This window comes from Vitis riparia, chromosome 18 (assembly GCF_004353265.1).
Source record: "Vitis riparia cultivar Riparia Gloire de Montpellier isolate 1030 chromosome 18, EGFV_Vit.rip_1.0, whole genome shotgun sequence".
NCBI lineage: Eukaryota > Viridiplantae > Streptophyta > Magnoliopsida > Vitales > Vitaceae > Vitis > Vitis riparia.
The window spans coordinates 27,008,102-27,032,762 of NC_048448.1; the positions used below are offsets into that span (position 1 = coordinate 27,008,102).

The window sequence follows — 24,661 nt, forward strand, 5'->3', positions numbered from 1 at the left end:
AGTAGTTGAAGGCATAGTCCTTGACTTGTCAGCATCAAAGGAACTACACTTCGGTTTTGATGCCTTCATGAAGATGAACAAATTAAGATTGCTCAAAGTCTGTAACGTGCGGCTATGTGGAAGCTTTGAATATTTTTCTTGGAAAGAGTTATGTGTTGATTCCGATGCTTGCACAAGGATGAATAAACTTAATCAATTCAAAGACTGTAAATTGCTTCTTTCTTAAGACTTCAAATTTATGTCGAACAACTTAAGATGTCTATATTGGCATGGATACCCTCTGAAATCCTTCCCATTAAATTTTCATCCTGAGCAGCTTGTCGAGCTAAATATGAGTTACAGTCGAGTTGAACAACTTTGGAAAGGACTCAAGGTATATGATTATAATCTTTGCAAGTTTCGTCTTTCACTTTAAACGAATTATAATCATTTTTTCTGTTTTGTTTTTGACAGATGTATCAGCAATTGAAATTCGTAAAACTTAGCTACTCCCAACACCTAATTGAAACCCCAGACTTCACCGGGGCCCCAAACCTTAGGAGACTAATTCTTGAAGGTTGTACAAGTTTGTCCAAGGTTCACCCATCCATTGGAGATCTAAACAAGCTTGTTTTCCTTAATTTAGAAGGCTGCGAGAATCTTAAGAGTTTTCTAAGAAGCATCTGTATGGAATCTCTTGAAATTCTTACTCTCTCCGGGTGCTAGAAACTCAAGAAGTTTCCAGAGGTCCAAGGGTGCATGAAACATTTATCAGAGCTTTCCTTGGAGGGCACTGCAGTAAAAGGATTGCCCTTGTCGATTGAATATCTGACTGGACCTGTTTTATTAAATCTGAGGAACTGTCAAAACCCTGAGTCATTACCAAGCTGTATTTATAGGTTGAGATCCCTTGAAATTCTTATTCTCTCAGATTGCTTAAAACTCAAAAGAGCTTCCAGAACTCTTGGAAAATATGGGTAGTTTGTTGGAACTTTTCTTAGATGGAACTGCTCTAAAAGAGCTACCTTCACCAATCCAACATCTAAGTGGACTTGTTCTGTTGAATCTGAGAGAATGCAAAAGCCTTGCAATTCTTCCACATAGCATTTGTAAGTTGAAATCTCTTCAAACTCTTATTCCATCTGGTTGCTCAAAACTAGACAATTTGCCAGAGGGTTTGGGGCGCCTACAAGGTTTAGAGAAGCTCGAAGCAGCTGGAACTCTATAAAAGAGCTGCCACCCTCTATTTCTCTTTCAGAAAACCTTGAAGTATTATCATTTGAGGGATGTAAAGGACTAGAATCCAAGCCAAGGAATTTGCTCCTCTCTTTCCAGTTGTTGCCCGCAGAAATTCCACGCTCTGAGCGCTTGCAACTGCATCCTTCTTTGGTTTAAGATCCCTAAGAAAGTTAAATATAATCTAAGTGATTGCCGCATATTGGAAGGAGCAATTCCCAATGACTTTAGCTCTCTGCTCATTGGAATATTTAGATCTGAGCAGAAACAATTTTGTTACTCTACCTTCAAGCCTCAATCAACTTTCACAGCTCAAAGGCCTGGGGTTGGGTTATTGCAAGAGGCTTCAATCATTACCAGAGCTTCCATCAAGTATAGAAGAAATAGATGCCCATGATTGCACAGTTATGGAAAACATTTTGTGTCCATCAAGTGTCTACAGATCCAAGGAATGTGGGGGCCTCCGATTCACATTTTCTAATTGCTTCAGACTGTCTGAGAATGAAAGCAGCAACTTTGTGGCAGCTACAATAAATCAGATCACATGTGGCTTGGGTATCAACAATTCTTATACTCCTTTGAGCACTACTCCTACATGGCTACATTATTTCCATATAACTTGACATTGATTCCAAGGATGGTGCCATATACTCGACATATTGAATCCAGTACTTTTGTTCCTGGAAGTTGAATTCCTGAGTGGTTCAGCCAACAGAGTATAGGCTCCACAGTAATATGGTACATCTGCCTCCAAATCGGTGTAATACTAGGTTGATGGGATTGGCTGTGTGCGCTATTTTTGTAGTAAAGGGCGCTGTCCATGATTGCCCTGGTAGTATATTTTGTCATGAAGAACACCAGAATTCTTCGGATGACGGGCACAGATTCACATGTGGCTTGGGTATCAACAATTCCTCGCCGCGTATCAATATAAGCGAAGTAATTTGAATGTGTATTGGTTTTGAATGTTCTTCCAGGACCACTTCAAAGAGCGGGTTGTGTATGATATTTGATTACTTACCAAAATTTAAATAATCCAAATGCCTGAAGAAGGCTAACAATTGTGAAAATTTCTCACAGCTCAGCTTCAATCAGGTCGTGTATCCTAGAAGACGAGTTTCTTAGAATCTCTTGAATTTTCTAATTCAAAATACAAGTTTGACTTTGAGAATTGACCAAGAAATAAAACATATGTAGAATACTTTTAAAAGTTTGACTTTTAAAACCTTTATCAAGATTAGTCAAGATTTTCTCTTTGTATTTGGTAGGAAGGGAAAAGTCAGCGCTGCTTTGAGATTCCATTATAGGAAAGAAACAATCCATAGGTTTAGGTTTCCAAATTTGTGTGTTAAAAGGTTAGAAACTGTATCAGGTTTATTTTAATCATATCTTCATTTCCTTAGTACAAACCTATACCCATGCTTTCATCTCCATTCAAATATCTTAATAGAAAATCTATTTCTAATCTTGCACGTCCATTTAAACATCTCAAAAAAATCATAATCCATCAAAAATCATGATTTAAAATAAAAATTTTACATGCAAGCATCCTCCCGAATTTACTATTATAAATCTATTTCTTATATATTGAAAGAAATTTCAGATTATCTTTTAAAATGCCTGAAAGTCTCAAAAAGGAAATGAACATATGATTAAAATAAAGAATAATTATCTTTTAAATCTATAATTATTTATTATTATTGTTATTAAATTGTTTGTATCCTATTTTCAACTTTTTACAAAATATATTTTTGTGTTTTTTTTTTATGGAAAATTCTGAAATACCGAATTAGTTTATCATCGATTCTCAAGTTGTATTAACAACTTTGTCTTTTATAATCTCAATTCTCAAATTTTAAAAAAAATTGGAAACAACTTTGTCCCATTCAAACGAAAACAACGACCATGACAAATTGTATTAACTATACGAAAACAACTTTGCCACCAACGATCTTCAGAAGGCTATACGAAAACAGTTTTCATACGGGAGGTCAAAGTTTTAATTAATTAACATTTGTTGAAATAATCAATAAAAGACTTGTGAAAGAATATTTTAAATTTATTCTAAAAGAACGCGTAGGTAACTTGTAAGAAATATCATAATTAATTATTTTGAAGTGGTCCTGCTCATTGAAGTCGTCCTCAAAGAACATTGAAAACCAATACACATTCAATCACTTCCTCTTATATTGACACGTGGAGAGGAAGTATTGTATCCCGAGAGAATTACCATGCCTATATAATGAAATACAGTTGATGCCTCTTGTTACTATGATAATATGTTGTTGCATGCCATCTTTTGTTACTTTGAAAATTAGTACTAGTTTTAACGTATAGTTATGGTTTCGCAGGCATGGGGTGACCATGCCTAGATATCCATGGACAGATGGTCCTGAGTATATCACACAATGCCCAATTCAGCCAGGGTCAAAGTTTACCCAGAAGATCATCCTTTCCACTGAAGAAGGCACTTTATGGTGGCATGCTCACAGTGACTGGACCCGAGCCACTGTTCATGGAGCTATAATCATCTATCCCAAGAATGGAACCAAGTATCCTTTTCACAAACCTGACAGGGAGGTCCCCATCATATTAGGTATAAGTGTTGTTACTTTTAAAGGTTAATTTACATATTATGAATTAAACAACAAAGCAAAATCTAAAATTATTGAAGTTGTTGAAATGCAGGAGAATGGTGGAAGAATGATGTAAATGCGGTTCGAGATGAAGGGCTTGTAACCGGAGGTGACCCCGACCCCTCTGATGCTTCATTGATAAATGGACAACCCGGTGATCTATATCCATGCTCAAAATCAGGTACAAAGTTTAACTTCCCGTTTTAAAATTGTACATGATTTCATTTTCTTGTATGTTAACCATAGTACTTTTTCTTATTAACATCAACATATTTAAAGGTTAATGCTAAGAAAGAGGAATATAGCTATAAGGATGGTAGAGCCATGATTTAACACAAAAAAAAAGGCTAGTCCAAATATAATTTTGAACTATGTAGCCAAATTTACACACCTAATCAATCAATCACTTCATAATTGGTGGATCCTCATGGAAACTTTTTGTTTTTCTTTTGGCTAGTCGTAAGTATACAACTTTCCCTTTCTAATTGCAGACACATTCAAGCTAACGGTGGATCATGGAAAGACCTATCTACTTCGCATAATCAATGCTGCCTTACAAGAGGCTCTCTTCTTCTCCATTGCCAAGCATAAAATGACAGTGGTTGGAACAGATGGTAGCTACACGAAACCATTGACACGAGATTTTATCACAATATTTCCTGGCCAAACCTACGATGTCTTACTAGAAGCTAACCAACGCCCGGATCACTATTACATGGCGGCTATAACTTATTCTGTTGCCCCGAAATATCAAGATTTTTATGATAACACAACCACCACAGCTATTGTACAGTACAGCGGATACTACACTCCAACTTCGCCTCCATCCTTCCCTCTTCTTCCTGCATATAATGACACAAATGCATCGGTTCAAGTCATGGCCGGCCTTCGAAGCTTAGCAGATGGAGAACATCCTTGCAATGTCCCATTGAGCACGAGCACTAACCTGATTTACACTGTTTCTGTAAACTCGTACCCATGCGTCAATAATTCATGTGTAGGGGCCAATGGGACGCGGTTCTCCTCAAGTATAAACAACATAAGCTTCGATACCCCTACAGTTGACATACTGCAAGCTTACTATTATAACATCAGTGGTGTATATGGAGATAAATTTCCTAGCGATCCACCATTGGTGTTCGATTTTACAGCCGATTATCTTCCATTAATCTATCAGTTACCGAGCAGTGGAACAGAAGTAAGGGTGCTCGAGTATAACTCCACAGTGGAGATTGTTTTTCAAGGGACAAACGTGCTTGCAGCGACACACCACCCCATGCATCTCCATGGATATAGTTTCTATGTTGTTGGATGGGGATTTGGGAATTTCGATGGAAATAGGGACCCATTGCGCTATAATTTGGTGGATCCTCCCTTTCAGAATACAATCTCTGTTCCTTCAAATGGTTGGGTTGCAATCAGATTCGAGGCATCCAATCCTGGTATGTTCCAAGCACTCATGTCCTCTATTAAAAAAAAAAAAAACTAAAAAAAAAAAAAAAAAAACCTTTGAAACTGCCAACCTACATACCAAGGAAATAATTTTTCTTAATATTACAATTAAGTTAGGTGTAATGTCGGTATATTTTCTCTGTTGCAGGAGTGTGGTTCATGCACTGCCATGTAGAACGCCATCTGACCTGGGGCATGGAAACTGCGTTCATAGTGAAAAATGGTAAACACCCGGAAGCTCAAATGTTGCCTCCTCCGTCGGACATGCCATCATGTTGAAGCTACAAAGAAATAACACGCCAAAGATTTCATTGAATATTTGTATTATTCAGCTTTCATGATTTATTTTTTGTTTGATAATGGAATTTCTTGGATTGTTAATGAAATAATATGATTATCTTCAATCAAGATAATGTAAAGTTGCAGAATATTGTATATGTGATTATTAATTTCAATTTCTTGGATTGTTAAAAGTCTATAAAAATAATGGAATTTGACTAATCTTTGAGATATGCTATGGTGGAATTTTCCATGGAAGTCTTTGATTATAAAAAGAGAATTTGATGTTGTGTTCCTGTTTCAACTCATTAAATAGACCAATACAATGTTAAGAAGCCTCCAAATGCCATGTCCACAATAGATATATCTTTGATTTGACAATTTTTGGTCATTCCCATTTCATTCAACATGATAAAATATCATGCTATATTAGAAAAGTTTGAAATGGGATAGTTGACATTTTCAAGGCTCGTGGGACCCTTAACGTCTATGAACATATTCAACAGTGGGCGAATTATAACTCTTCTTCGGAAACACCCTTCATCACACTTTCGGCCAAGTCTCTTGATGTTGTGTGGTTTCAAGATTCCCCCTCTAAAAATCTGCTGAATCTGCTTCATTAGCGCGTGTGTGGGCTGTACAAAGGAGTTTCTGGAGATACATAGAAAAAATGCGAAAGTGGTTGCTGCCTTCTCCCACATGGCTGCGTCATGCGTGCATGGCAGCCTTATTGTGTCGCCCACTTAAGGTGGCCTTGTGGGCTACTATCAATGGAGGAAAGAAGGTGACTATGAGACGTCAACCCTCCTCATGCAGTCCATGCGGCTGCCACTTAACAACAGAAAAAACCGCCTAGAGAACTCCTTCACCAAAATATGCTGAATCTGCTTCCGAAAATCCCCAGAAAGCCTCACCAAAATCCGAACCTGTGTGGACCTCCCTTCTCCAAAAAAGTGGTGTCTCCCTCTCTATCTTCTATCCCTCCCCCCCAAAAGACCACCAGCCTGTGTCTCCCTTTCCAAGTCACCTCCATCAAAACCAGCGTCCTCCCATTGCCCAATCAACTGAAAGAAACCCAAGCTTTCAAGACCCACCCGACTGTTTTCTTGTGACATTCATCTCGAATGAACCAGCAGTTTCAGAACATATTTGCTGACCCCAAACTCGGATTTACTAGAGATTGAACAAAATCAATTAATTGAAGCTTCGTCCACTCCGAGCACAAAGTAGGGTTGTCTATACGTGGAGGATGTCTCCAAGGAGCACCAAAACGTAATCTATCTTCTGGAATCCTTCCACTTCGTGCATCAACAGCAAACTTTTCCAGGAGTTTCAATGTGGCAGGATTCACCACACTAATTTGCAAATATGACAAATATGCATCTATGATGTCCTCAAATGTACTACCGCTGTCTTCCATGACCTTTTGATAATAATTGCTCTGTTTAAGTGCATAAAGCTCAAATAGATGCCGAGGGTTTGGCCCAAGAACATCAGCTATCACTGCCAACTCAGAATGACTGAAATAATCCGTGACCATATGCAGTTTAGCTTCTTGTGGAGTCCATCCAAAGGTCTCACGAGAGATGAATATGTCTGGAAATCCAAAATCCAAATAGGCTTGGTATGAATAGTAGCTATCTGAAGTTACAAGCACAACAGGCAAACACCTCTCATTCACACCCAAAGCTATTATTCTCCACAGCAAGCTGTCATGATACATCGATGCACACACTGTTGAACCATCCGTTAAAATTGCATGGCGAAGAACATCAATATTGTTAATTATCAGCTTCGGCTGAAAAAACCCAATCTTCGCTGCCTGTGATAATAGTTCCAACAACAAACAAGGCCAATCAGTAGCAGAATTGGCTGAGGACCTCGAACAACCACCAGACCGATTCAAATGAGCCACAGCAGTGGCTCGCCACCCTTGCTGAACCTTAATAACCTCCTTCGCTAACCTCAACCCCACCATCGCTTCCCTAAAATACGAAGCCTCTTCCATTGACATGGCCTTCCCCTTCAGAATGCTGGATATTCCCCCTTTTCTCGAGATGCCTTCTTTGCAGCCCGAACTTCTTAAAAATATGGAACAGCAGCCCCAAACCTTTCCAAACGGAGGCTGATCGCCTCTCTAAAAAGTTGACCCAACCTCCCCTCTCTAGCTTTTGATCCTTTTTGTCCTCCTTTTGACAAAAATATCATAACATTTTTTTTTAATTTAAATGCAAATAATTGAAATGGCTAAAGACATTTATGTCAAAATGGGTTACTTTTCAAGCAAAAACAATCTTGTTATATTTACAAATTTTGGGATTATTTCATTCTTTTTAACTAATTAATTTTAAAACTACTAAGTTAGGTTGTGGGTGTATATAATATCCCAAGTCGAATAAGGAAAAAAGCTTTTAGTCCTAGAAAAAAAAAAAAAAAAAGTTCTTGGGGAAGTCAAAGAAATGCTCCAATGAATATGTAAAACAAAATGGTACAAGCTCAAAAAATGTATCAAAGGTAAAAAAAAAAAAAAAAATTGAAATTTATCTTTTAAAAATTTGATAATATTTTCTTTCAATTTTAAATTTATATGCGTATGCATATGTATGGCTTGCAGTCTTATCTTGACACTTGTTGTTCGCCTAATAAGGTGTATAAAGTACTTCAACATTTGCAACCTAATCAGAAGGGGGTCTTACAAGAAATGGGGTTTTGAGGTATTTTAGGGTTATGATCTACTAAAATTGATTGTAGTTTATGTCATTGATTGGTTGAGAATTTTGACACTTTTTCATGATTATTAAATGTATGTAGTCTGGTGAAGTTAATTAACATCGAGAACATTGAATTTTTTAATAGATGTAAAAACTTTCATTGGTATAGATGCGTACCTAAGATTGACAATGAGGCTGATTTTTTTAAAGACCCTTCTTGCCCTCGGACCAAGTTCAAGACAGGTTCGAATATAATTTTGTCTTATCTCACCCCATTTAATATAAATAAATGACATAAGATTGAGATTGAGGTGATCCTTCTTAGACTCATATCATTGTCACCCTTAGGTTTTATCTAAAAGTTCCATTTCTAAGGTCTTTTCTACCTTTCTTTTAGATGGAAATAATGTGCAATATATTCTCTATTGATATGGTTGAGTGTGAAGTAGTAAACTTGGAGCCTCTTCCTATGCCATCTTTATACTATAATAGCTATATACTTCACTTAGAGTCCACGAGACATTCATGATAGATTATCAAAAGATATATGTCTATGCACTGATGGGTATGCACAACTATGCTATAATATATGACATGGAACAATGGATTGTACAATAATATAATTTACTAATTACATAATTATCATTATAAAATTTTTACTTTGACAATGTATCATAATATTTTTAGATGTGCTAATTAAATTACTATTTTGTTAAAGTATAACTTTTCAAATTAAAATAAGAAGAAATATAAAAATTGCTTTTATAAATGTTTTTAACCAAAAATAAATAAATTTAACACTTCACATATTTTGATATTAATAAAAATAAACAATTTAACCGTTAATAATATTTAGACACTAATAAAAAAAAATAGTCTGAACACTGAATGATATTAGGCTATATTTAGATTTAAGTTAAATTCAAGTATATTTAAATTTTAGACATAAATAAATAAATATCACATTAATCTTTTAATTTAATTTAATTTATTTTTTCAAAAGTAGAACGAAGAAGTTGTTGAAAGAAGTTAAGTCATTTATTAATTAAGAGAGTGTATGATAAAACTTAATCCTTATTACTTAATTATTGAAATTAATTTTAAGATGAATTATTTTTATTTTTATTTGGGTAAAATCAACTTAATTTTTTAAAAGTTATTATATTAATATATTTAAACTCATTAATTTCTCTTAATATTTATCTTCATAAACTTAAGCTTGTTAAACATTTATATTAAAAAGTACTATTGTGAAGCTACAAAATAACTACAAAATATTTACTAAAAAAAAAAAAGAATTCTAAAAATAAAGCATGGTTATCACCAAATATGAACAAAGAGAATAAAAAAAATAGTATTTAGAATAAGTTAATTATTTTGATTTAATTTTAAATTTTAAATGATGATAAATAATTATTTTATCAAACACTAAGTTAATTTACCACACACATACACTAACTATGACTCATGGTTGTCGTTGTCATTCTCATCAGGAAGTCGCATTAATTTAAGCACCATTTGAATAATTTTCTTTCTTATGTTAGGTAAGAATGAAAATATTGATTTTTACCGATATATCATTAGTTGGAGTTTATAGATATATAAAGAAATATCAATGAAAATTCTAAAATATATATATATATATATATATATATATATATATATATATATATATATGAGATGGAAATTGATAAAACCTCATGAAATGTTGAAAATAACTCAAAAAATGATAGAAAAATATTAATGTATATATTGATATTGTTTTAAGAAAAATTGATAAATGTATAATAAATTTGAAATATTAGACAATAATATACTGAATTGGATTTGGGAAACATTAATACTAAAATGATAATGCATTAAGTTTAGATATATTGAAAGATATAAAAAATATATTGATATATATTTATATTTTTTTTTTTGGAAATGTTAATAATTTTATTTATAAATTTATATTTGTCCTATATTTAATCACTATATAAGAGACATAATAAGATAATTAAAATTAACTCATTTATAATAATTTTATTTTAATTAATATATAATTATTAGTATATAAAAGATATTGTGAAAGACCCACGCTCAAATCTTGATATTGTGTGTTTTTTTAATAGCTTTAAGAAAATCCACATTGAAAAGGGAAAACAAAATAATGAATAATGAATTGCTATGTGACATCACTATTATAAGGTTGTTGTGATTCACTTTGGCAAATGATGCATGGGCAATCTTTGGTTGATCAAAGGCCCATTACCATGATTAAAAATTTTGAAAAACTTAGGTATTTTAATTATTTAATTTATATTAATGAAAAAAGAGTTTATTAATCTTATCTATTTTTTATTTTTCTTACATTTTTTTTTTAATTTCCAAGAATGTAACATAGCCTAAATAAAGCTTTACACAAAGCTAATTATATTTTTTATCTATAATTAACATATAGTTAATTATAGAGAGCCTTTACACAAAGCTAAGTTTAATATAAAAGATAATATTTTCTAATTCCTTAAGATCTGTTTCTTTTTCTTTGCCTATCAAAGTTTCATCTAGTTACAAGTTATCATATCATTAAAATAGATTACATTTTCTATTATTTTATAATAATCTCATTTCTTGGTAAATATTTTTTTTTTCCTATGTTTTGATTATCATACATGTTAAAGCAATATTTTTTTAAAATTAAAACAAATCAATTGGTCTATTAATTGATCCAACCACCAAGCGACATTTTCGGTTCGATTTCTCCTTTTGAAGGGTATATTTATTGGACCAATTTTGAACTGTTTGAACCAATTATTGGATCATTTACTAGTGTTAGAGAAGGCTCACAAAAACGTGGTCTGGATCATTTACAAGTGGAACTTCTCTCAAAGACATTGAAGGATGGAAATCCAAATGTAGGAATTTCCAATACAAGAATCAATTTTGTAAAGGATAGACTCCACTCTAAGAAGGTTCTTATTGTTCTTGATGATGTGGATAACTTGGAACAGTTAGAATATTAAGCAGGAAACCATGATTGGTTTGGTTTAGGAAGTAGAATTATTATAACAAGTAGAGAAAAGCATTTGCTTTTTACACATGGAGTCAGTGCAATTTATGAAGTTAGGGGATTAGAGGATAGTGAAGCTTTTCAACTCTTTCGTCAGTATGCCTTTAAACATAACCACCCTGGAGAAGATTATATGCAGCTATGCTATGATGTAATACATTATAGTAAGGGTCTTCCCTTAGCTCTTGAAGTCTTAGGTGCTTTTTTGTATAGCAAGAGCATACTTGAATGAAAAAGTGAATTGGACAAACTAAAAAGAATTACCAACATGGAAATTCAGAACGTGATTAAAATTTGTTTTGATGGATTAGATGACAAAGAGATATATTTCTCGATATTGCATGCTTTTGAAAATGGGAGGACAAAGATTTTGTCACAGAAATACTAGAGAGTTGTGGTTTCTTTCCGGATATTGGAATAAGGGTTCTCGTTGATAAGTCACTCATAATTGTTTCAGATAATAAGTTGTGCATGCATGATTTGTTACAAGAAATGGGTTGGGAAATTGTTTGGTAAGAGAATCTCTTAAATATCCTGGAAAACACAGCAGATTGTGGATTCATGAAGATGTCAGTGATGCATTAACTAGAAACATAGTAAGACCTAAATACATGAACTTTGTGTGTGTGTTCTCTTTTTGTATATGTAAGCTCTATAGGTGAAGAGGAAGTTTGAATAATTTCAACTTATTTGAGAAACTCACTTATATGTACAATTTTAATAAGGTATTGCATATTTATGTATGCAAAGGCAGATATAAAGCTGGGGGAATTATTTGATTTGAATCCTTTGCTAACTTTTCCCTGAGTTTCTGTCTTAGTAGATGCATTTTCTTTTATCTTCATACTTGCTTCCTTGAACACTGCCTAAAAAAACAAGAAAACAAGTCATTAGTTTGATGCTTTCTATGCTTTTCCTTTTAGAATTTATACAAAGACTGTAAATTGCTTCTTTCTTAAGACTTCAAATTAATGTCGAACAACTTAAGATGTCTATATTGGCATGGATACCCTCTGAAATCCTTCCCATTAAATTTTCATCCTGAGCAGCTTGTCGAGCTAAATATGAGTTACAGTCGAGTTGAACAACTTTGGAAAGGACTCAAGGTATATGATTATAATCTCTGCAAGTTTCGTCTTTCACTTTAAACGAAATATAATCATTTTTTCTGTTTTGTTTTTGACAGATTTATCAGCAATTGAAATTCGTAAAACTTAGCTACTCCCAACACCTAATTGAAACCCCAGACTTCTCCGGGGCCCCAAACCTTAGGAGACTAATTCTTGAAGGTTGTACAAGTTTGTCCAAGGTTCACCCATCCATTGGAGATCTAAACAAGCTTGTTTTCCTTAATTTAGAAGGCTGCGAGAATCTTAAGAGTTTTCTAAGAAGCATCTGTATGGAATCTCTTGAAATTCTTACTCTCTCCGGGTGCTCGAAACTCAAGAAGTTTCCAGAGGTCCAAGGGTACATGAAACATTTATCAGAGCTTTCCTTGGAGGGCACTGTAGTAAAAGGATTGCCCTTGTCGATTGAATATCTGACTGGACCTGTTTTATTAAATCTGAGGAACTGTCAAAACCTTGAGTCATTACCAAGCTGTACTTATAGGTTGAGATCCCTTGAAATTCTTATTCTCTCAGATTGCTCAAAACTCAAAGAGCTTCCAGAAGTCTTGGAAAATATGGGGAGTTTGTTGGAACTTTTCTTAGATGGAACTGCTCTAAAAGAGCTACCTTCATCAATCCAACATCTAAGTGGACTTGTTCTGTTGAATCTGAGAGAATGCTAAAGCCTTGCAATTCTTCCACATAGCATTTGTAAGTTGAAATCTCTTCAAACTCTTATTCCATCTGGTTGCTCAAAACTAGACAATTTGCCAGAGGGTTCGGGGAGCCTACAAGGTTTAGAGAAGCTCGAAGCAGCTGGAACTCTATAAAAGAGCTGCCACCCTCTATTTCTCTTTCAGAAAACCTTGAAGTATTATCATTTGAGGGATGTAAAGGACTAGAATCCAAGCCTACAAGACATAATTAATACTTTAAATTCTTTAATCAATCTTGTAATTTTTAAGAATAATTTAATATTTAAAAAACTAATTAATTAATATTAGATTAAATAAAACAATTCAGAATGTTATCTTTGTAATTGAGTAATAAATATATGCATATAATGAAAATTTTGGCTTATTTATACCTTACAATTTTAAGGGCAAGGAAGTGATCTAATGCGGGTTGCTTAATATGAAAAGATGCTTTAAAATTTAAGAGCTTTTCATGGAGCTCATCAAATGTAATTGGCGTGTCATGTGCTTGAACGACATAGACTAGTTCTTTGTATTCGTCAACAAGGCCATAAAAGATTTTCTCCATTGCATCCTCTTCATCCATTAGGGCACCAAGGAGAGCAAGTTCATTGGCACGGGCTTTAATGGTATGTAGGAAGGCAGTGATGGTTTGCAAACCCCTGGTGAGATTCTTAAGGTGGTTGTTGACTTGTTTAATGTAGACATGCAATAGATTGACATAGGTATTGGTGAAGATGATCTATGCTTCACAAGAGGATCAATTGATGGGCGAAACAGAGCCAATAAGTTCATTTAGGATCAATTGATCTTGATGAAGCCATGAAGAAATTTCTCCTTCTCATCAGTCTGAAAATTGTAATGGAAAGCTTCAAAAAGCATCAATAGTCTCCCAGTCTATCACCAATCAAAGTGCAAATGCCACTATACAAGCTTTGCTACCATCATATGACCTTTCTGTTGAAATGGTGGTGTGGCATGCTTTGATTTTTTACAAGTTCAATTATACTAAAAGTGGTTATGGACTCAGTTTAAGGAAAAGTACTGGAGCTAGGCAAGGGTTGCAATGGGTCATCACAGCGCTAAGATCCTTAATTAGGTTTTGCCATTCCCAATTCCACAAATGTTGTGATCCCATACGAGTCTCCCACTTAGTCCAATGCATCAATTAGCACATAATAAGACCCTATGCTTAGAAATTGTAATACCCAACAGTGTGAGTTTCATGTTTGACAAAAATATGAATTCTAGTTAAAACAAAATCTCGTTAAGAAAACACCTCTCCATTAGGGACAAGTGAAGTCATTAAAATGGAGAAACAATTTTTTATTTGCAAGCCTATCATAGAATGCCCATTATTTGCAATGCCTAATATAAAATTTAATAAAATAATAATAATAATAATATGTTTTTCAACTTTTGAAAAAGAAAAAGGAAAATATATTATGATTTTTTATTTCAGTTATGAATGATATTTTTTTCAGCAACTAATTAATATCATGCAATAGAAAAACAAAGTTAAGATTTGAGATAATAAATATAATTAAAGTACAAAGAAAGTAACTTATGGGGAGCGAATTTCGCCTCTAGATTGAATATAACTCTATTTTTATCATTAAATTAATAGATTGAATAATTTCTAAAAACCAAAGCCCAAAGCCCATACTATAAAAGGGAGACAATCACTTGGAGAGAGGGGTTGTCTGTTTTTTGAGAGCCCAATAAACGCAATGTCATAAACAGAAAGAGGCGGAAGAGGTGATCTGGAGGATCAAGAAACACAACCGTTCTTCTCTTTTATTATGGTTTTTGGCTCTAAGTCTGACACCGCCTTACCTTCCTGGCCTCTCATTTCTATACATATCCTTCCATGCATTCTCTGGCTCTCCCATTCTCTTTTTCAAAGCTACATCTTTCCTAATGGCTCTATTTGGTCTCTTTCTTTTTCTTGATTTATCTTTGGTTTAAAAGAAGTAGGAGTAAAGTAAAGCGTGTTCTTGATTTATGCTAGATTTCTCTTTTTCAAACCCACGTTTTGATCTTTTCTCTCCTGCTCTGTTTAGTTTCCAAGAAAGTGGTCTAGGTCTAATATGCGCTGTGTTTTCTTTCTTTTATCTTAGTTTCTGTTTGGTTTTCCAAGAAAGTGAAGGAAAATGAACTCTCTGCTCTCTTTTTCTTGGTTTATCTTTGGTTTACCAGGCACAACGGTGAAGTAAAGGGGTTCTTGATTTACGTTTGACTTCTCTTTTTCAAACCTCCGTTTCGATCTTTCCTCTTCGGTTCTGTTTAGTTTTATGGATCATAGTTTCTTTCCTTTGCTTGGTTTTTGTTTGGGTTTTTCTTTTTCTTGGTATATCTTCGGTTTACAAGAAACAGGAGTGAAGTAAAGTAGGTTCTTTATTTATTTATTTTTTTTGTACTTTGGTTTCTCGTTCTCAAACCTACGTTTTTATCTTTCCTCTTCTGCTCTGTTTGGTTTCCAAGAAAGTGGTCTAGATCCAATATGCACTGTGTTTTCTTTCTTTTTCTTGCTGTCTGTTTGATTTACAAGAAGTAGGAATGAAGTACAGTGCATTCTTGATTTTTGTTTGGTTTCGAAGAAAGTGAAGGAAAATGATGTATTACTTGTTATCGTTTTTTTCTGGATGCAGAACTTAAACATCTTCAATGTTCCTCACCCCCAAATGCATCATACAACATTCAGTTGTTCAAAGGTCAGATGGAAAATCTATCTGTTCTTGTTGCCTGCATGTTTGTCTTCACAAATCATAGATGACTTCATTAGCATGCATATGTATGAGCTGACATGATAGTGCACATGGCATATGTTGGATTGGAAAATACATATGTCTATATGTTTTCATAGTGCTAGGATAAACATATACCAAACATACAATTCTGTAAATGAAATAACATTTTATTTATTTTAATTGTTGCTTATAGATATGATTTCAATATACTCAGAGACTCTTATTTTCAGTCTTTTCTTTGGTGTCAAATTAAGCTGGAGACCCACCCTCCAACTTGTCTTAGCATTCAGTGTAGGCACTCAAGTTTAAAATAGGTTCCAAGTGTCATTTTATCACTGTATTTATTTTCAGGACAAGTTAATTAAATGAAATATCATTGTATTTATTTTATCCAGAATTATTTGATATTATTGCGAAGTCCAGACGACCAATTAACTAACCCCCTAAGGAACCAAATCTGAAATTACTTGTCCATATTTTTGTTCTCATATTCTAGGAAGTGACGTATATTAATATTTCATGGCTATGTTGAGCAACTATTTTAGACATGTTGGGAACCTTAGATTACTTCGTTCCCATGCCTTGGATCATGTAAGGTGCATGCAAATCTATCCTAAACTCTCTAAATCTATTACAGCGAATAAACAGGTATTCAAAACAATAAGAATACAATAGAAAGCATAGATGTAGAGAATAAAGCCACATACCTTTGATCTGAATGTTCTCGGATCGATTCCAATTGATGTAGATAACCCTAAAGTTGTAGTAGATCTCGTAAACACCATGATCTTTCACTCGATGACTCTTCCTTGTATTTAAGCACTAAGATAGTGGAGATCTCAAGGGTGGGAGGCTAGGGTTCTCTCTAAGACATTGAAACCCTAACCCCTAAAGGGGTATTTATAAGTTTCCTACTAAGCTTAAGTGACTTAAGTCCACCATGGGCTTGAGTCATTTAATCTAACCCAAAAAGGTTGCTAATCGATTAATTAACTATGCAAGGCCTTAATTAATCAATTAGCTCAATCCAAATATGCTGCTCACTCATCCCTATGCAATATTGCATAATTACCAAAACACCCTTATACACAAAAGTGAACTAAAAAGTCATCCAACCCTCATAAACTATGTCATTAAGGAATATGAGCTCAGAGTGAGGACCATTGGGACCCATAGCAGTAGTGATTCCCTCATAATCAAATTATAAAATTGAACATCTCACTACAGAGAGTCAACTGCTCTCTAGTATCCTATGTAAATTACAAAGAGACACCAAGTGCTCAAGTCCATGACCTACTATCCACTACATGTAGATTCACCATGAACTAATGTCCATAATCTAACAAGGCAGTACTATCACCTATCAAGATTACCTTTCAAATCCTTGAGTTACAGATCCAACTTATTATGTGGTCAACTAACATACTTTAGCTCCAAGGAGTATATGTCAAATTCCACTAAAGGAATTACTATAGTCACAGATTTCATGATCATATTTCCTTTGGATCACCCAAGGGGACACATCGTCTCAATCCCATGAGATATCATGGTGCCTTTATTGAGAATACCTATTGCCACCGGCCTCCATCAACAGCGACCCAATCCATTGGGATATATGACCACTTTAGGGTCTCACCCATAGGTCAAAACTTCCTATTGATTTGGGCATAGGCTCAATATCCTCTCAAGGTTGAGAGTCCATACAGTTTAGTAGCTTGGTGAATCATGACAATTACTAGCCTTGTATCATGATTCATCGTAGGTCCTATCTAGTGTGCATCACATACACTAGTATACACATTATAGGAAACCCATCTCGATGGCCAAGACAAACCATCCCTTCAATTAGGAGGTGGTGCACTACAGTCTCAATTGGATTGCCCAAATCCATGAACCAACTGTGGACAACTTATCTACTTATAGGGAACCCATGACTTGTATCTTCTACGCAACTCCTAATGTACCCAAGTCATGTACAATGTAAGAAACATGTGTTAAATACTCAAATCAATATCAATATACCAAGGGGATAGCAAGAGGATAGTTAAGTCTAACTTTGTCACATCATGTCTTGCTTTTTGGGGCTCAATCCCAACAATGTGAACATTGCAGGTTTAGGTTGAATATTTTTATTCAAAATCTGAATTTAGATGCAGATTTAAGGAAGAATAGGTTCTGTACTCCTTCTGAATTAATTCCTAAAAGAAATGCCAGTATGGATAGGATCCTTGAGATAACTCAGAAACCCATCTTTATTTAGTCCATGTGTATATATAATTACCCTTTCCAAGTGGGGCAAATGGGCTGTGATGAGAGAGAGAACATGAGGATTTTTGTAGAAGTAGGGCATGAGAGTGGGCTGTTGAGGAGGATTCACGTGAGACTTAGAGGACAAAATCAGAATTAGTGAAGTTGAGAGCATCAGAACGTGGAGAACACCTAAGCTGATTGTGGAAACGGTGGCAGTTGATGTGAGCACTAGATTTTTCTAGAATTGAGGCTATTTGGTGCACGGTTTGTGGAAAAAAAAAGGTGGCAGAATGTTCTAGAGTCACATGGATTCAGTGCATGGTTTTGGCTTGGAGGGAAGATGATGAGAAGGTTTTAGAGAGGTGGCTGTTAGTGGACAAATTTGAATTTTTGAGGGAATGAAAGAAAGGTCAGATTTTTTAGAGGGAAGTCTCTAGAACTTTGGGGAGGTCTGAATACAGTTGGGGAGGAAAAATAGAGTGAACTGAATTTTTCTTCAAGAGAGAATATATTTTATGCGACATAATTCTTTAGTGGAGAAACGTGCAGCTTAATTCGGTCTTAAAGGAGGGAAAGATACAGCCGAGTGAAGAGAGATTATAGGAGAATTGAGGCACGGATCAGCTTGGAAAATTGAGAGAACAATCAGAATTTTGGGAAGAAAAGTTGAACACAAAATGGTTGTTATTGGTTGAGAGCATGAGATTCTTGGGGAGGCAAGCTGATTGTGTATGACATTTAATGGTGGAGAGGTAAGTTGATAGTGCATGACTGTGGGGAGAAAAGCAACAAGCACATGATCACACCATCAGATTTTGAAACCACCAGGTTGCTAGCATAAGCATGCATCAGGTTGCTGAATTTTGAGAATTTGCATAAGCTTGTGAAGAACAACACCACGAGCTGAATTTTGGAGAACACACACTAGCCGAACTGATGATGAAGGAATGCATAGAGAAGGAGACCACCCACCAGGTTGCTGATTGAAGCAACACGCATCAGCCATTGAAGATACCATCAACATGCATCAGCCATTGAAAACACCATCAGCATGAATCAGGTTTTAAAGAGACATCACTGAACTTTGAAGAGGATTTTGAGGTAAGCTGCTGATTTTTTTTTTTTTTTTAGTTTTTGATTTCATCTTCTTCAGCTTTTTCTTCTTCGTCTTCTTCTTTTGCATCTTTTGAATATGAGATTTTACCATGCTTGGGTGTGGTTATTGAAGGCCACACAGATTGTTGAATCTGATTGAGATATGCTTCTCTTTTTAATTATGAATTCATGTTGAAAATTGGATCATGATGTGCTCTCTTTTTAGTTGTGATTTCATGTGGAAATTTGTTTGTGATGCTCTCTATCCGTGGCTGTGAATTCATTAGCATTGTTAGCAATTTAGTTTCTATTAATCTTTGTTAGAATCTCAAATCATTTTTCTTAAAATCTTCTCATGTTCATCACCTAATTCAAGCCTTTGGAGACCACATGAAATAAGACTTTGTGTGAAATTAATTTTTTGATTTTGTTTTCTTTGCTTTGATCTCAATTTGGTTGTTTGGTTTTGTAATGATCAACTTGTTCACTTGCAGCCATGATGCCACTATGAACACACAAATATTAGCCACACTTTCACTTTCATCACACACAACTCAGCATGCTTCACTCACTTTCAGCACACACCACTTTGTTTCCTAAGGAATTTTCTTCTTTTAGTTGTGTGATTATTTGTGTTTGTTAGTGATTTCAAAATGCTTATCAATCTACCTTTCTAAAAATCAATTCTCAATTTTTCAAATTCATCTTAGACATTGTTAGGTTATGAAAATTCATTTTTCAAAATCATGCAATCACTTTATTTCGGTATGTATTCTTACTTTGGTTTTCAAATGAAGTAATTCATGGCCTTCATGAGCTTCATCATGATTATTAAGGGTTTAGGGAAGTGTGGATCAATTCATGAAAATTAAATTAGGCCTTGGTGAAGCCTCACATTCTAAGTTTCCAAAACAACCCCTTAAGCTATCAGTCTATGACCTTCAAGATATTAAATTGAGTTTGGACACTTTAGAAATTATCAAAAATCTTTTTCATGCTTGGATGACTTTTTTAATCTTCTTGAAAATGTTGGAGAAATTTTATTTTGAATAAAAATAATCTCCAAGCTAATAAATAAAATCAGTTTTTTCAGAAGGTCTAGATTCAATTCAATTTTTGATACATGACATGTTTCTATAAAATTAAATTTATTTTAGAGGTTTTTTAATTTATTTTGATATTTTTCTCATATTTTGGACTTCTCAAATAGAATTTTAGGGTTTTATTTCACTCAAAAATAATTTTCCATGTATGAGAAATAAACCCATCTTTTTGGGTATTGTGCTAACTCCAATTCGTAGATGTTGAATGTTTAATTAAATTTTTGACTTGATGAATATATTTTTTAATATCCTAAATATTTTTCATGTAATCTAGACATCTCAAATAAATTTTTAAATTTTTAGTTTGATTTTATCACACTCTTAAGATAGTTTTTCAAATTCACCTTAGCATATAATCATATTCTTCCTTATTTTTGAATGATCAAATGTTTGATTAAATATGGGATAGATGGTGCATAATTAGGATTCTTGGACACTTGGGTTCTATTCTAGATCATTAAGGATGATGCACAATTTTAATTTTTTATTTTTTATTTTTTGATTTAATATCACCTCTAGCTATTTTTTATGGATTTATTTTGTGCATGTATATGTTATGACTCTTAAGTTTAATTAAATGTAGGATAATTCAAGTATAATTAAGTTTCTTGGTCACTTGGGTTTATTCAAAACTCTTTAAGGATGATGTACAATTTTTGTTTTGATGAAATATCACTTCCAAATATTTCTTACGGATTTATAAAAGCATGCCACTATTATGATAGTTGTGTAATTTGCATGTTTTTATTTGTTCAACATCTTTCCACATATTTTTGAATTTCTTTGATCCTTAATATGTGTTGTGGACATGTTGTACGTATTTGATAAACCTTTACTATCTTTGCTTTGTTTCATGATCTCATATTTAGTTTAGTTTTGAAAAATTATTAGTTTGGTTGCTCTACTGATATTATGTTTGGTTTAATTATCTTAAAAATCATTAGTTTGATTTTTTTTTTTAATCTCATACTTAGTTTAGTTTTTAAACATTATTAGTTTGGTTGCTTTGTGGATATTACTCATAGTTTAGTTTCTATTAAAAATCATTAGTGTGGTTATTCTGTTGATCTCGTGTTTTTCATTCAATTTTTAAAAATGATTGGTTTAATAGCTTTGTTGATATTATACTTAGTTTAGTTTCTTTGAAAAATCATTAGTTTGGTTATTCTTTTTATCTCATGCTTTATTTAGCTTTTAAATATTATTAGTTTTGCTGTTTTGTTGATATTATGCTTAATTTAATTTCTTTGAAAAATCATTAGTTTGGTTATTCTTTTCATCTCATGCTTAATTTAACTTTTAAATATTATTAGTTTTACTGTTTTGTTGATATTATGCTTAGTTTAGTTTCTTTTAAAAATCATTAGTTTGGTTATTCCATTAATCTCATTTTTAGTTTAGTTTTTAAAAAATTATTACTTTAGTTGCTTTGTTGATATTATACTGGGTATATTCTTTTAAAAATCATTAGTTTGGTTCTTCAACCAGTGAATGCAAAGTCCCCATGTATTTCTCAATGCTAGGCCCCTTTGCATCCACAATACACATTGCACTTATCATTTCATCAAGCTTTTCAGTAGCTTCATATAATATATTTTTTCTAAAATGCTTCCTAGATGATTCTGAGACATCACAACTCTTCTCAAGATCATCACCATCAAAACTTTGTGAAGGTAAACCGGGATATAGCATAGTTAATGTCTTTCTCTAAATTAAAACGTGGAGCAACACGAGAGCTCCCCGTTACTAGCACACCTTCAACTAAACTTTCTAGCTCTTCAACATTAGCCAATGGCCTACTCAAAAAATATTTTGCTTTTGGATGGTTCTATTATTCATGATTTCAACTCATTATTTATATTTATATAATATAAAAGCTAAAAGAAAATATTGCTCACCTTCACATAGTTTTCCCACCTCTCATTAGTCCCATTGAATGTTTTTGTTGATTCATAACCATGTCATGTTGCCTCAATCAATCTCTTCCTTATTAAATATTGTTTTTTTCATATAATCCCACCCATTTCTACACTGTTTAATATTAAAACCAACTCATGTTCGCTTCTTCATTTCTTCTATAATCCTAGCCCATGCAATAGGTTTCAATGTTCCTCCCAATCTAAAGCCCATATTTGCTTTTTGAGACAAAGCTCAATAAACTTTTTCCTAATCGTAGGATCACTCCAATTTGCTCTAGGCTGTGACCCATCTATAAAATAATGCTAATTAGGGATATTGAAATAATATTTATAATATTCTAACATAAGCTAATAAAAAGGGAAATTGAAATTTAAACATCAAGCATGAAAATATAATTTAAACACATAAAATAACAAGAGGATATTCCAAAATTTTAAACACAGTTTTATTCTAAAAGGCATCATAGAAGTGCATTTGAATACTTTTTGAAAACTATTTTTTATATACTTGAAAGTGCATGTTTCAACCACTTTTTATATTATTTCAATTTTAATATAATTAGTATAAATCTACAAATGTTCCCAGTGATCTGACCTTCCCACAAAAATGCCTATTTTCGACTCCAACAAATCACAATTTCCCATTAATTTTTTTCATTAAAAAAACCCTAAAAAATAAATTAAAGGAAAAAAAAAAAAGTGAACAAAAGTTGTACCCACCAAGCCTTTTGTATAAAATTGGGGACTAAAAATGAAGACTTTAGGGTGGTAGTAGTGCAGGGTGATTCATCAAGGAGTTGTCAATCAACACTTTTGATCTCATGTTTGGTGCCTCTGTTTTTTTTATAATGCCTCTGAATTATTTTAGTTTGATTTCTACGACAGCAAGTAATAGCAGGAAGTACTGAAACTAAAAAAAAACCTAGGAGAAAAACCAATAAAAAAACAAACACAAGCTTTCATTTTCATTTTCATTTTCCTATAGCTTTCTTGACCACTAAACATGGCCTCAAAATCAAAACAAACAAATACCCAACAAAATCTAGAAATATGAGAAAAAATGTCGAGTCTGGGGTTCCATTTGAAAAATGAGAAATCGAATATTACCTTGTGGTTGTTCCTAGTAGTGATCTTGATGCCAAGGAAGAGTAATAGTAGCAGTGGAGGTTCAGTGAAGGAGAAGCAAGGTTCAAATGTAGAGAAGGAGTAAGGTCATGGAGAGCAGTGGAGGTTGTGGGTGTGAAGAAGGTTACCAGGGGAAAAGAGGGCAAACCCGTAAAATGGAGATATAAATTAAGAATTAATAAATCATTTTAACTTATTACTTCAGTAGTTATATTAAGTCATTTTACCAAACATGCTGAATTTATTTAATGACTTAAATTAAGTTATTAAGTTACGTTAAGTTATTAAGTTAATTTATCAAATACCCACTAATTCTAGAATAAAACCCAATTAGCCAATTATCCAAATCATATCTCAATTAATAATAAATTAATTCACAAACACATTGGCCATAAACAAGGTAGTGCATAAAGTCAAATTTTATTAAATTATTTAAAAGCATGATAAAATCTTACCAAAATTTACACAATTTATTTGAGATGTCTAATTTTCAGGAAAAAAATAACATAATTAAATAATACAAGGAAGAATTTTAAATCAAACCAAACAGTCCCTGACTAAATAACATAGCCAGTGCAGTAGGTGCAGAAAAGAAATTTTGTTGCTCCTACTCAGGAATCGGTTTTTAACAAAACAAGTGTCTAAACTTAAGTTCAGGAAGTGTAAATTAAAGAAAAGAAATATCAATTAAAAGTGAAGAAAATGAAAAATAATTTATTTCTGCAAAATTAGTTTAGGTATCTAGAATAGGGTAAGAATGGGACCTATGTAAAAACCAACTTGGTTCTCCTATTTAAAAAATGATTTTTTTGTCAAAACAAAATTCAATTGTCAAGTTTAAGAAGTTAGGAACATGTTTCAAGCATAAATAAATAAATAAATAGAATTAAAATTAAAACCTAAGTCATTTGTCTCCTAATTTCCAAACTAGAGGTAAGAAATTATTAAAATGTAGCATTAAGTTCTTGAAAATTGAAGAAAAAAAATAGGGCTCTCGCCAAGTCCCTATTTACTGTACATGAATTTAATTCATGTATCCTCAACCTCATAAACATTAATTAATGAGTTCATCAAAGTCAAGAATTATTCCATGTTTATTTGGATTCATGTGTCAAAAACAAAATTCATTTAAAAAAATATATTAATGAAAAGATGCATACCGATTGACATTGGTTGCATTTTCTTTTCTTTTCAAGAAAGTGATTTTTTAATCCTAAATACCTAAAATGATTTTTCTTCAAGAAAGTTTAAGAATTGAATTTCCTATGAA

The 24,661-nt window shown here is 33.3% G+C and overlaps 2 protein-coding genes across 2 annotated transcripts; one reads left to right on the forward strand and one right to left on the reverse strand.

Annotated features, from left to right (window-relative positions):
• The first annotated feature begins 1,436 nt into the window (after nt 1-1,436).
• LOC117905599 (laccase-14-like) lies at nt 1,437-5,740 on the forward strand. The gene is made up of 6 exons (XM_034818487.1): nt 1,437-1,770; nt 1,916-2,154; nt 3,553-3,811; nt 3,904-4,032; nt 4,343-5,293; nt 5,452-5,740. Exons 1-6 carry the CDS (start codon nt 1,437-1,439, stop codon nt 5,580-5,582), a joined length of 2,043 nt encoding a protein of 680 aa, XP_034674378.1. The 3' UTR covers nt 5,583-5,740.
• Nucleotides 5,741-6,719: 979 nt separating this feature from the next.
• On the reverse strand, nt 6,720-13,735 carry LOC117905600. Its single transcript, XM_034818488.1, has 2 exons — nt 13,542-13,735; nt 6,720-7,663 (listed from the first exon to the last, which is right to left on the reverse strand). Exons 1-2 carry the CDS (start codon nt 13,733-13,735, stop codon nt 6,721-6,723), a joined length of 1,137 nt encoding a protein of 378 aa, XP_034674379.1. The 3' UTR covers nt 6,720.
• Nucleotides 13,736-24,661: the final 10,926 nt, after the last annotated feature.